The 11480-nt window shown below is 46.5% G+C and overlaps 1 protein-coding gene across 2 annotated transcripts; it reads right to left on the bottom strand.

The window, feature by feature from the left end:
* Nucleotides 1-1398: 1398 nt before the first annotated feature.
* SLITRK5 (SLIT and NTRK like family member 5) lies at nucleotides 1399-11066 on the bottom strand. 2 transcript variants are annotated; one of them, XM_075089539.1, is made up of 3 exons: nucleotides 10665-10704; nucleotides 9168-9371; nucleotides 1399-8144 (listed from the first exon to the last, which is right to left on the bottom strand). In XM_075089539.1, the coding sequence occupies exon 3, from the start codon at nucleotides 8134-8136 to the stop codon at nucleotides 5245-5247; it is 2892 nt and encodes a 963-aa protein (XP_074945640.1). In that variant the 5' UTR covers nucleotides 8137-8144; nucleotides 9168-9371; nucleotides 10665-10704; the 3' UTR covers nucleotides 1399-5244. The 2 variants fall into 2 exon arrangements, with proteins under 2 accessions (XP_074945640.1, XP_074945632.1); XM_075089531.1 differs by lacking the exon at nucleotides 9168-9371 and having other exon boundaries at nucleotides 10665-11066.
* Between the last annotated feature and the right edge of the window lie 414 nt (nucleotides 11067-11480).

The following is an 11480-nucleotide window of genomic DNA, read 5'->3' as shown; positions in this document are numbered from 1 at the left end:
ACTCTCTCTTCTCTCCCCATTTTTCTTGTTTAATGCCAGCAGTGCCAATAGTGTTCTCAGTTCTGCATAAGACAAACAAAGATTTTTGGCCCCCTTCTCTAGAGGCTGGTTTGGAGATACTGCACTTCAGTATTCCAGTCTTTAACCAAATGAAAGGCTATTCAGGCTCCCTGGAGACACTGAGCAATATAAAGAACCTGCCCTCTAAAAATGAAGGAGCTCTTGTTTACCCTGCCCTTCAGGATGCAGTGCCTTAATGGACTGACCCCCTGAGAGGGTACAATATGCATTAAGCAGACAAGTTTCTGTAAGAAACACACAACATGCTGGTCAGACATTTTAGCTCCAGCTAAATAGAAGTCTAGAGAACCTACAGAACCAGGATGGTACCTTCATATATTGCAAACAACCATGATTATCTATTCCTGCCTTTTCAGATATATTTTCTGAATTGTGTTTTCCATGAGTCAGAGGGTCTTTTTTTAAGGTGTTGTACCATTACTTTTGTTATAGTACTTTAAGTGTTAAAATATTATGCAATATGAGAAAAGGTACCTAAAAGGAATATTCCTAAGAATTAGCTATGTGCTTTGTAAAATATTAAAACATAGGAAAACATTCAGAAATTAAATATTGCAGCATATGGAATCAACTAGACATGTTTTTACAACCTTAACCAACCATTAAAATAATGAAAGGTAAATCTAAAAAGAAGTGTGAGAATTTGGGCCCTAGAAGTGTAAAAGTGGAAGCTGCACTTATGTCAGACTTCTAATTGGTGACGGGACTGACATAGCATCTGGTGTTTCAAGTAGTGTGCAAGAATGTCTAGAAATTACAAGGTATATCTTCTGGGATTAACCGGTTGATATTCAGCTCCTTTTACCACAGATAGGAGTAAAGTATGTACTATAGAAAGGGAGGAGAGGAGAGGGGAGGAGAGGAGAGGAGAGGAGAGGAGAGGAGAGGAGAGGAGAGGAGAGGAGAGGAGAGGAGAGGAGAGGGAAAAGGAGAGGAGAGGAGAGGAAAGAGGAGAGGAAAGGAGAGGGAAAAGGAGACGCGAGGCAAGGCGAGGCAAGGCGAGGGCGAGGCGAGGCAAGGCAAGGCAAGGCAAGGCAAGGCAAGGAAAAAGGAAAGGAAAGGAAAGGAAAGGAAAGGAAAGGAAAGGAAAGGAAAGGAAAGGAAAGGAAAGGAAAGGAAAGGAAAGGAAAGGAAAGGAAAGGAAAGGAAAGGAAAGGAAAGGAAAGGAAAGGAAAGGAAAGGAAAGGAAAGGAAAGGAAAGGAAAGGAAAGGAAAGGAAAGGAAAGGAAAGGAAAGGAAAGGAAAGGAAAGGAAAGGAAAGGAAAGGAAAGAAGAAAGGAAAGGAAGAATGAAGAATGAAGAATGCAGAATGAAGAATGAAGAATGAACAAAGGAAAGGGAGATAGAGAGAAAGAAAGAGAGAAAAACATATCTCACCCCTAAACTCACCATTAGTGTTTAGGACATCAAACTGGCAAAATATATAAAAAAAAAAAACAAAAGAAAGTACAAAGAATATTTATTTTACTTCATAAGAATAAATGTTCTATCACAATCCATGTTTTGATTCTAGTAGTTACATTGAGAAAGTAGGACTCTCTTCCACCTTTTTTCCTCTTTTACCACAGAATTTCATGCATCTTTGAAATAAAATGTGAGGCTGTATGAGTGATTGGGAAAGCTCAATTTTACTTGTCGAAAGACTAGAAAAAATAAAAACCAAACCAAACCACTGTAATAACCAATCTAAACCAGCCTGATAACCAACCTAAAAGATGCTAAAATAACATTAAGAATTCTTAAAAGGGGGGGGGGGGGGGCTGGAGGAGGGGGAGGCTCTTCTTCCACTTTTACCCCTTTGGTCAGCACTAACTCAGCAGATCATCATACAGAAGGTTTCATTGATCTTGCTAACAAAACAAAGGTCATATTCTTATATAAATGTTTTTTATTTAAACAAATTATCCTGTGTTTTCAAATCAGAAGCATATCTCCCTTTGTCAAGTCACATTCATATCTATTTTTTGTTACTATAATTTTCCACAGATAATATTGAGCCATTGAGCGGGAAATCCTACTTCCATTAAAGTCTTCCTTCACAAATAGCCCTTATCAGGTGTGTTTCAGGATAATTATGAACTAAAGAATATTAGTTTGCACTCTGCATCCTTTTTTAAGGATTTATCTTTAAGAATACACTTTCTGAAGGTAACCGATTACATTTTTTTTTTCTCCAGTAATGGAACTGATAATATATTTTTTCTTCTGAAGGTGAGAAATTGAAGAGATTTAAATTGATTGTTCTGATTTTAGTGTAGACCCATAGAAAAATTCTTCATTACCAGTTATTAAGTGTGTGTAGAAAACATGGAAGCAGCAGTACTACCAGCCTCAGAAATGGCAGCATCAGAATGTAAGCATAAACAGACTGCCGAGGCATTTCTATCAGCTATTTCTTATGAATCCAAGCAATTCCTGCTCATTTACTCATTTGTGGATGCTGCCTCTTTGTGGCAGAATGCCATGTGAAATGTACCTTTCACATTAAGGACCTAATCCTATATTTGTATTGACACCCATGCAAATTCCTGTTTATGAGTTTAGAATCACAGAGAAAAAAAATATATACACATGAACGGACACATACTGTTCGCAGGACCTTCTCATTCAATCCTTGCTGCGTTAGCCTTTCTCTTAGTGAATGACGAAGCCAGTGAGGCTGAAAATTTTTTCACTTATACCCATTTAACAACAGTGTACCTACTGAGTTTAAGTAGAAGGAATACCAGGCCACTGGTTTTAGCAATAGTTATAAAGGAGATAATTCAAAATTAGGGCTCCAGAACTGAACGTCAGGCAGCAATACTCATATTTCTCACTAGTGTCAATGGGAAGTCTGCAGGAGATCGAGAGCAGTGCACAGAATAGCCATGTGTTTTGTCTCTTGTGACAAAAGAACACTCCTCATATCTGCATTTCAAGCTGAAATAACACTCCACTTATTAAACTGTCCAAACTAAATACAGTCATGCTTTTTTTTTTGCTCAGTGTGGGTGGCATAGAGGGAAGAACACATGCCGACAAAATATTTATCTTGAATTCCAAAGGACCAGTTATATAGCTTTGTTTCTGTAGAAAGTGACAGATTGTACATGGATAGGAAAAGCAGAACAGAACAGAGACCGTTTGCAATAAAAGATGTAGTAGTGAGCAACTCTGCAAACAATACCAAACATGATAACCTAACGAAGAAAGACAAAACCGCCTGTGAAATATCACTTACCCTGTTCCATATATTAAAGAACACTTCAGCAAGGAGACAAAATGTAAATATAAAACTATCCTATCCAATATGTTGGTGAAACACATATCCATGTGTCGCTCTCTGATCCATGTTATATATGCTAGTAATTACCGTATGTTGCATTTTGAAAATAGACAACACATTATGTTTTGCCTAAAAAATGTTAGATCTTTCTGATGAGCCATAATTGCTAGTAAAGAGAATCCAGTGTAAAAACAGATTATTTGGGCAAGAAATTTCAAACTTCAGATACTCATTACTTCTTGTTCTCACATTTGAAATATTTATAAAGTGTTTATTCAGAAACTATTAAAAAATCACATGTGCTGGGATACATATGAGACATCAGTTGTCCCACCTTACAGTGATACTATATTTATGAATATCCTTGCCATTGCCTGCTGCCCAAAGGGGTAAAGACATTGTATATAGATGTGTACAGTCCATCATTTGGTCTTTCAAGATGCCAGTAAACATGTGGATCTGTACAAGTGCAATTGTACTTGACTAAACAATCAGAAACTGGCTACAACAGTTGTAAAATCATTATATTTTGGTTAACTAATGAAAAATTTAAAAAAAAAAATAAAAAAAAGGAAACTGACAAATCAAAAATTAAACATTTTTTTTCCTGATAAAATGAATGCCTTCTACATGTCCCTCACTAGTTTGCCCAACCAGATGCCTGAGCAGGAGGTTGCTAAAAGGTACATTTTTAAATAGAAGAACATGATTTTTTTTCTATTGTGATCAGGTTATATGTCTTAGATTGTCTGTTAAGATTTGGTCTTAATTGGCATTATCTATAGTGATTTAAAAGGTCCTCCTGATACTACATCAGCTTTGGGTAAAAAGCTCTCAATGTAGTGCAACACTTTAAAGCAATCCACAGATTTTGGACCCCATCCTGAAAAAAAGAAAAACCACTTAAACATCCCAGTAGTGTTACTTGCAAGAGTAGTTCTGCATCCTGTATCCTAATCTTTTGGACATTTGTCAAACTTTGCTCAGTGAGTGAGTCTAAGGGACTACACACATTGGTAAAGTTGTTCATGTGCTTAAGTGCCTGCAGGATGAAGGCCTAAGCTGGGAGTTCTTTCACAAGTAAAGATACTCAAGTGAGTAAGAATTTGCAGGATTAGGCCCTAAAATAGTGAAGGAAAGAGAAATGCTAATGTGCATATAAAAATAGGTGCTACAATAAAATATTTTTTTATATTTCATCAATAAGTTATTTTCACTAACCAGTTATGGATCATATATCTCTGCACTCTTTAATGATTTGTCCACATCTACAGTGATCCTTTTAAAGATCATAATATATTTTTAATTCAAAAGTCCAGAAAGCATACAAACACATCCTTAAAAAAAGGAAACCTTGTATTAAAGTCGGGGTGTGCTAATCTCTCCATAAAAGCCATTTAGACTCACCCATGGCTAAAAGGGGAAAATGTGCGCTGTATTCTTCAACCAGAAAGAAAAAAAAAATCTATACAAAAAAAAAGTGACCATGACTTTTGTACTTGTGACCTGAATATGACCTGATAAGACCCTCCTGCCACCTTCCCCAAGCACATATGGACATACACACGATGCCAGCGTTGTGCCCAATTTACACAATAGGTGGTTTCCTATTTCCAAATACAGTAAAAGAAGAAAAAATAAAAAAAAGAAAAAAACACCTGAAATAAAAGAAAATAAACAGCACACCCTTTCAGAATCATTCCCCGAAGCTGAAAAATCCTGTGCCAAGGCACTTCACCCTACAATAAAATGAATTAAAGGGGGAAAAAAGGAGGAGGGGGAGGTGGGGGGAGGTCAGCATTTACGTTTCTTTGTTTTGCGTGTGGTTGTTAAATACAAATACTCTAGAGAAGGAGCTGCTGTGGTTGGCGGGGGGGGGCGGGGGGGGCTGTTTCTCAGAACTGGCTGAATGTGGTCTGTTTTTCCAGCACTTCGAGGTAGTCCGGCTCTGCGTTTAGTTTTGCTTTTAGCTCCAGGTACTCGTTCCTGTTGGGCTCTACATAGACAGTACTCGGGGGGCTGTAGAGCACCGTCTCCCGGAGCCTGCCGTCCCCCGGCCCCGGGTGCAAGTACTGGTGGCCACGCCTAAGGTCATAGTTTGGGGAGTAGGTGTAGGCGGCGGGGAGCTTGGGGTAGTCGGGGAGGGTGGAGCCGGGTGTGCCCAGCGTGGAGGAGGAGGAGTGTTTGTCGGGCTCCAAAATGCCCCTGTAAAACCGATCGGCGTCTTGCACCGGGGAAAGCAGCTCCTCCCGCGGCTCGATGGTGCTCACGCTGTACGCGGGGCTGCGCACGGGCGCGTCCTCCCCGCCGGGTGCCGGCGGCGGCGGGGGCGGCGGGGGCGGCGGCGCGCCCCCCCCGGGTTGCAAGGGGTGGCTGCCGTAGGTGACCTTGAGCTCGTGGAGGTCTTTGTAATCCTCGCCCGCGTTGCCCTCCCGGGAGCGGTAGATGGGGTTTTTGCACATGTGGCCCAGGGGGTGCGGGATGTACTCGTAGACGTGGCCGGCGGGGGTTTTCACTTTGGGCAGCGCCGCGCCCGCCCCGCCGCCGCCCCCGCCGCCGCCGCGGTGGGACGGATGCTGCTGGAGGTGGGGGTGGTGGTGGTGGTGGTGGTGGCTGCCGCTGTAGACGCTGTACTGCATGTTGAAGGAGCTCACGTCGGAGTTGTTTGCGCTGGCGTGGTCACCCTGGCCCTTCTTGCGCCGCTTCATCACCAGGACGAAGAGCCCCGCCGCCACGAAGACGGACATGATGAAGACCAGCAGCAGGCTGAGGATCAGCACCGAGAGCGGCACCGAGGAGCCGCCGCCGCCGCTGCCGCCGCCCGCGGGCGCAGAGCCGCCTGCCGCCGCCGTGCCGTTGAGGCGGACGGTGGAGGAGGAGGGGGTGGTCCTGGCCGGCAGCTGGCCCGGGGACGGCGTGGGCGTGGAGACGACGATGTCCGAGTAGTCGGGGCACAGCAGCTCCGCCCGGACCGCCCGCATGTCGCTCTGGGCAAACTTCTTAGGGGACTCGCAGATAACCTGGTCCACCAGGACACCGGTGTTGAGCTGCTCCAGCCACAGCTTCATGCCCACCACGTCGCAGGTGCAGTCCCAAGGGTTCTCGTGCAGGTCGATCTGCAGCAGGGACTTCAGCTGGTCCAGCACCCCGCTCACTGGCAGGTAGGAGAAGTGGTTGCTCCGCAGGCTCAGCCTGTAGAGAGGGAGACCAGAAAAAATGCTCCCTGGCAAAGACTTCAGCAGATTGTTGTTCAAAAACAACAGCTGAAGGTTGGGGACAGGTTCAAAGGTGCCTGCCTCTATCTCACGGATGACGTTGTACTGCAGGAAGAGGTACTGCAGGCTTTGCAGCCCATAGAACAGCTCTGGGCTCAGCCGCTCGATCCGGTTCCCATTCAGGTACAGCCTTCGCAAATTAGTTAAATCCCCAAAAGCCCGGTCCTGAATGACCGAGATCCGATTATTGCCCAGGTGCAGCAAATCCAGCCCAGTAGCATCCACAAAATCTGCCCTGCGTACCAGAGCAATGTAGTTTTCCGTCAGATACATCTTCTTGGGATTATAGGGTTTGGGCTGCAGTTCAGAAATGCTCTCAATCTTCCTCTCCTGACAATTGACATTGAGGCCCAGGTCAGAAATCTGCAAGTTGCAAGTGCAGGCAGTGGGGCACTCCAAAGGCACCGGGGATTTGGTCTGGTAGGCAATGCTGGGGCCGTAGTTGCTGTATCCCAGGTCTTTTGAGGGCAGGCGGGAAGTGGGACGCACCCTCGTCTTGTTGGGTTGGCGGGTGCCTTTAGGGGGTTTCAAGGGAGATTTGTAAACAGCTGAAGAAGAAGTGGCCACGGAGTTGACTGAAGCTGGGGTAGTATGGAAATACCCTGTGGTGCTCAATGGCGTCTGCGGTCTCATTTCATAATCCGAGATGAGCCTCCTGGGGCAAAGCTCCTGCTTGGAGACTTCATCCAAGTCTCGACCATGTAAGCGGAAAGGGGTCTCACAAACCACATCTCCCACCAGAGCAGAGTAGGAGATACTGTCCAGCCAATCCTTTAGAGCAATCAACTCACAGGAGCAATTCCAGGGGTTTTCCTCCAGCTGCAACTCCACCACTTTATCCATGTGCTGTAAAAGGCCCACATAGGGCAACAGCTTCAGCCGGTTACCCCTCAGGTCCAGGTGAGTTAAGGGCACAAAACGGAAAAGGTTGATGGGCAAACTGGAGAGGAGGTTATCATTGAGAATAAGCACCTGCAGCAAATGCAGTTTGCTGAAGGCATTGGGTTCAATGATGCTAATATAATTATAATCGACCTGTAGGTATTCCAAACTCTCTAGCCCAAGGAAAGTGTCATCTCGTAAAAGTTCCAGCTTGTTGTTGTTCAAGTGAAGCCTCCTTAAGCCTTTCAGACCATGAAAGGCCCCTGTTTCAATGTCTTGTATGTCATTGCTCCCCAAATGCAAAATGGAAGCCCCTGTGTAATTGACAAACTGGTTCGGGTACAGCCTGTTCAAAAGGTTCCCAGACAACAAGAGGTGGTAGACAGGGAACCTTGGTGGACTAATCTCAAAAAGGCTGATGATCCCTCTGTTTTCACAACTCACTGTTAAGATGCTGTCCTTCTCCTCACAAGGACATGCATTATCACAGATTTCCCCATAATATTCGATGCTTTCTGCCCACGAAAGGACCAGTGATGTTAAAGCAAACGCGATCATCTGCAGCATCCAGATATGCATTTTTTTGTTGAGGTCCTGTTCCAAAGTTACTGTAGAGCAGCAAGCGTACATTTTATTTCCTGTAAGGGTAAGGAGAAGAAAATAAAGCAGCATAATAGCATAGCCCCATAACATTTGAAATGGACGCAAAGTTTATATATATCTTCAGAGGGGTAGAGAATGGGTTGTTAATTTAAAAAAAAAAAAAAAACAAACACAAAAAAACCCCAACAACCAAAACCAAACCCAACTCCTGTCACTTTTAATTTCCATACTTTCAATAACTGGATGATATGCATTGATTAAAAGGTTGATGGGCAACTCCTAGTGAGTCAAATGCCTGCGGTGCTTAAAAAGGTGAGGTCACAGTAGGAATTGTTCTAGTTCTGTTCCTGTGGGGTGCATTTCAATGCTTCCTTGGATTTCTTTTTTACGACCAGCCCCATAAATATACATAAAATGGCTGTCAGTTCAGTTTCACGGTTCTAATTTAAGAGAAAAGAAGCACCATTTTACGAGGTTTCCCACCTCCCCTGTTACCCAGCTCCCCCTTCCCTTCAGAACCTCCCCAGTGAACAGCGCACCAAGGTCTTCCCCTCCTTCTACCTTGATTTTTAACCGGCAGTGGGAATGCCATGGTAGGAATCCAAAGAAAAATGCTCAGTGCTGAAAACGGCAGCTTAGTGCAACAGAGAGAATACTGACAGATTCTCCACATCACCCATTTTTAAAAACTGTTTTATGGTGCTTTTTTTTTTTTTTTCCTATCTATACATTTATAAAGCACACATCCACCCACACAGGCATGCACACACACACACACGCACACACACACATGCATCCCCTAGATGACTTTTGTGGTGGAATTCTTTAGTAACGAGATTAAATGCATCAACCTCCTACTTCAGTGCACTTAACAGCCCTCTTCAGTGAAAGAAATTTTGTATCCTTACACAAGTAAATAATTTTAATTGATTTTATCACTCCCATGAGTTATATACATTGTAACAGAGCTGACTATCAAGCAGAAGCCTTCAGTTCTTACACACACACACACACACATACACACACACACTCTTAAAGGAAATGTTTTAACCACTCACCCAAAATTTGAGAAAAATGTAAAACATGCGGATCATCTTCGGAGTCTCAGTCATATCTGACATATCGCTTATTCCCAATGTTCTGCAAAACTAGCCTGGTAGAAGTGGAGAGATCTAAATAGGTCTCATGGAAATATCTCATCGCCAACACTCCAAGCATCAGTTACTGATTATAAGCAGCGATGGCTGTCAGTACTCTTCATCCTTTAGGGGAGAAGACACCCAGGCTGATTAAAAGCCAAGGGGGGGGGGTGGAAGGGAAACCCTACCATTGACCTACATCAGTAATTTAATACCCAAATTTCACCTAGCTGGAAACAAATCCCATTTCCATTCCTTCTTGCATTCTTTCTGACTCCTTGTGGCTTTCTTCTACTTCTACTAGTCTAAAAACAATATGAATAGGGAAAATAAATGCATTGTGTGTGTCAGTAATCATAATAAATCATCCAGGCTTAAATGCTTGGATCTTGGAGCAGGCTTGCATTTTCTATCGTCCACCTCAGAGCTCCAATCCTCATGCCACAACTCTGGTTTGGAGGAACGCATCCTAAAAACTGGGAAGTCTCAGTACTGCAAGACATATCCTGTGGCATCAGGTTCAAGGCTGAAAATCTAGCACTTGCAGCAAAGGCAGTCATGCAGCAAGAAATCGGAAGTCTCGGCGAATCTCTCCCTAATTCTGACCAGACGTCAACTGGATCAGAATTACTCAAAGCAAAAGGCTTCACTGCATAAAGGCAGCAGAAATCCTACTCAAAAGCATGTATCTAGCATATTCTTTCTCGGCTCGATCGGATCCATTCATCCATTAACTGACAGTTCTTCAGAGAAAAAAAAAAAAAAAAAAAGCCATTGAAAACCTGCCCGGTCAGTGTTAAACTTCCAAGCATTTTACAACTTTAATTCAATTATGGTTGGCAAAGGAGGCAAATACAATATTCCCTCCCTCCTCCTTTTTCCCTTTCCCTAAAAAAAAAAAAAAAAAAAAAAAAAAAAAGGGGAGGGGGATGGGAGGTAAAGAAAATAAAGTTGTAGCTGGCTATATGCAAGGTTGCAATCCCGCCCTGGAAACCCCTCCGTGATGACTGCGTGCTGCTGTTCGGCAGCTCCCTACAGAGGTTCATATGGGGGGGGAGGGGGGCGAAAGGGGGGAGGGGAGAAGAGGAAAGGGCTTGCATCGGGATTTTTCTTGTGTGTGTGGTTTTTTCCCCGAAGAGTTCAACCCTTAGATTACCGCACTGCATATCCGGCTCGAAGCAGCTTTCAGTACCGCCGACAGCAGCAAGCAAGCAAGCAGCCCCAGCCGGACACTGACACCCCACCGAGCAGCACCCAGAGTTGGGAGAAACGGCTTTCCGGGGGGGACGGGGGAGGGGTTGGGGGTGGAAAGCAACAGCAAGGGAAGACCCGGCGGGGAAGGGGCGGGGGTGGGGTGGGAAGGAAGGGAGGAAGAAAAGAAAGAGAGCTTGAGAAAAAGTCAACCCCGGTACTTACTTCGCCCGAGATCTCCAGGGCCCGAGCATGGTGGCAGCCCATGAAGATGCGTACCCGCTGCGCGGGCGCTGCGCGGAGCCGCCGGGGTGGCGGCGGCGGCGGCGGAGGCGGCGGCGGAGGCGAGTATCGCGGCCGCCGGGGAGGCTCGGTGCGGAACGCACACAAACACCCCCCGCACGCAGGCGGCGCCGCGACACCCGCGCTCGCACAGGGGCGCACACGCACACACACGCGCACACGCGCGCACACACATACACATACACACACACACACACACACACACACACACACACACACACACACACACACACAGAGGCACACGCACGCACACGCGCGGGCGCGCGTGCCCGGGCAGCCGCGGGGGCGCGCGCCCTCACGGCGGGGGCGGCGGCGGCCGGCGGAGAGCCGCGCTCTCCCCGCCGCCGCTGAGCGCGGCGGGGGGTGGGGGGTGGGGTTGGGGGGTGGGAGGGGAGCGAGGGCGGGGCGGCGGCGGCTGGGGGAGTGTGAGTGGGGCGGGGGGTGCGGGGAGGAGAGAGGCGGCGGCGGGCGGCCAGGCAGGCGGGAGGGAGGGGGCGGCGGCCCGGGGGGGGTGGGTGGGGGTGTCCCCCGCTGACGGCGCGGCGGGCAGGCGGCCCCGCTCGGCGCCGCGCACCCCGCACGCACGGTCACGCACCGCACAGGCGCGGGCACACAGACGCCGACAGCAGCGCCGCGCCCCCGGCCCCGCCACGCCCCCGCCCCACGCCCCCCGCGGCCGTACTCACACTTTCACCGCCACGGGCCAACTTTCTCCGCGCTGCGCCGCCGTCTCCCCCA

Source organism: Phalacrocorax aristotelis, chromosome 1 (assembly GCF_949628215.1).
Source record: "Phalacrocorax aristotelis chromosome 1, bGulAri2.1, whole genome shotgun sequence".
Classification (NCBI taxonomy): domain Eukaryota; kingdom Metazoa; phylum Chordata; class Aves; order Suliformes; family Phalacrocoracidae; genus Phalacrocorax; species Phalacrocorax aristotelis.
This window is presented reverse-complemented; position numbering and strand designations above follow the sequence as displayed.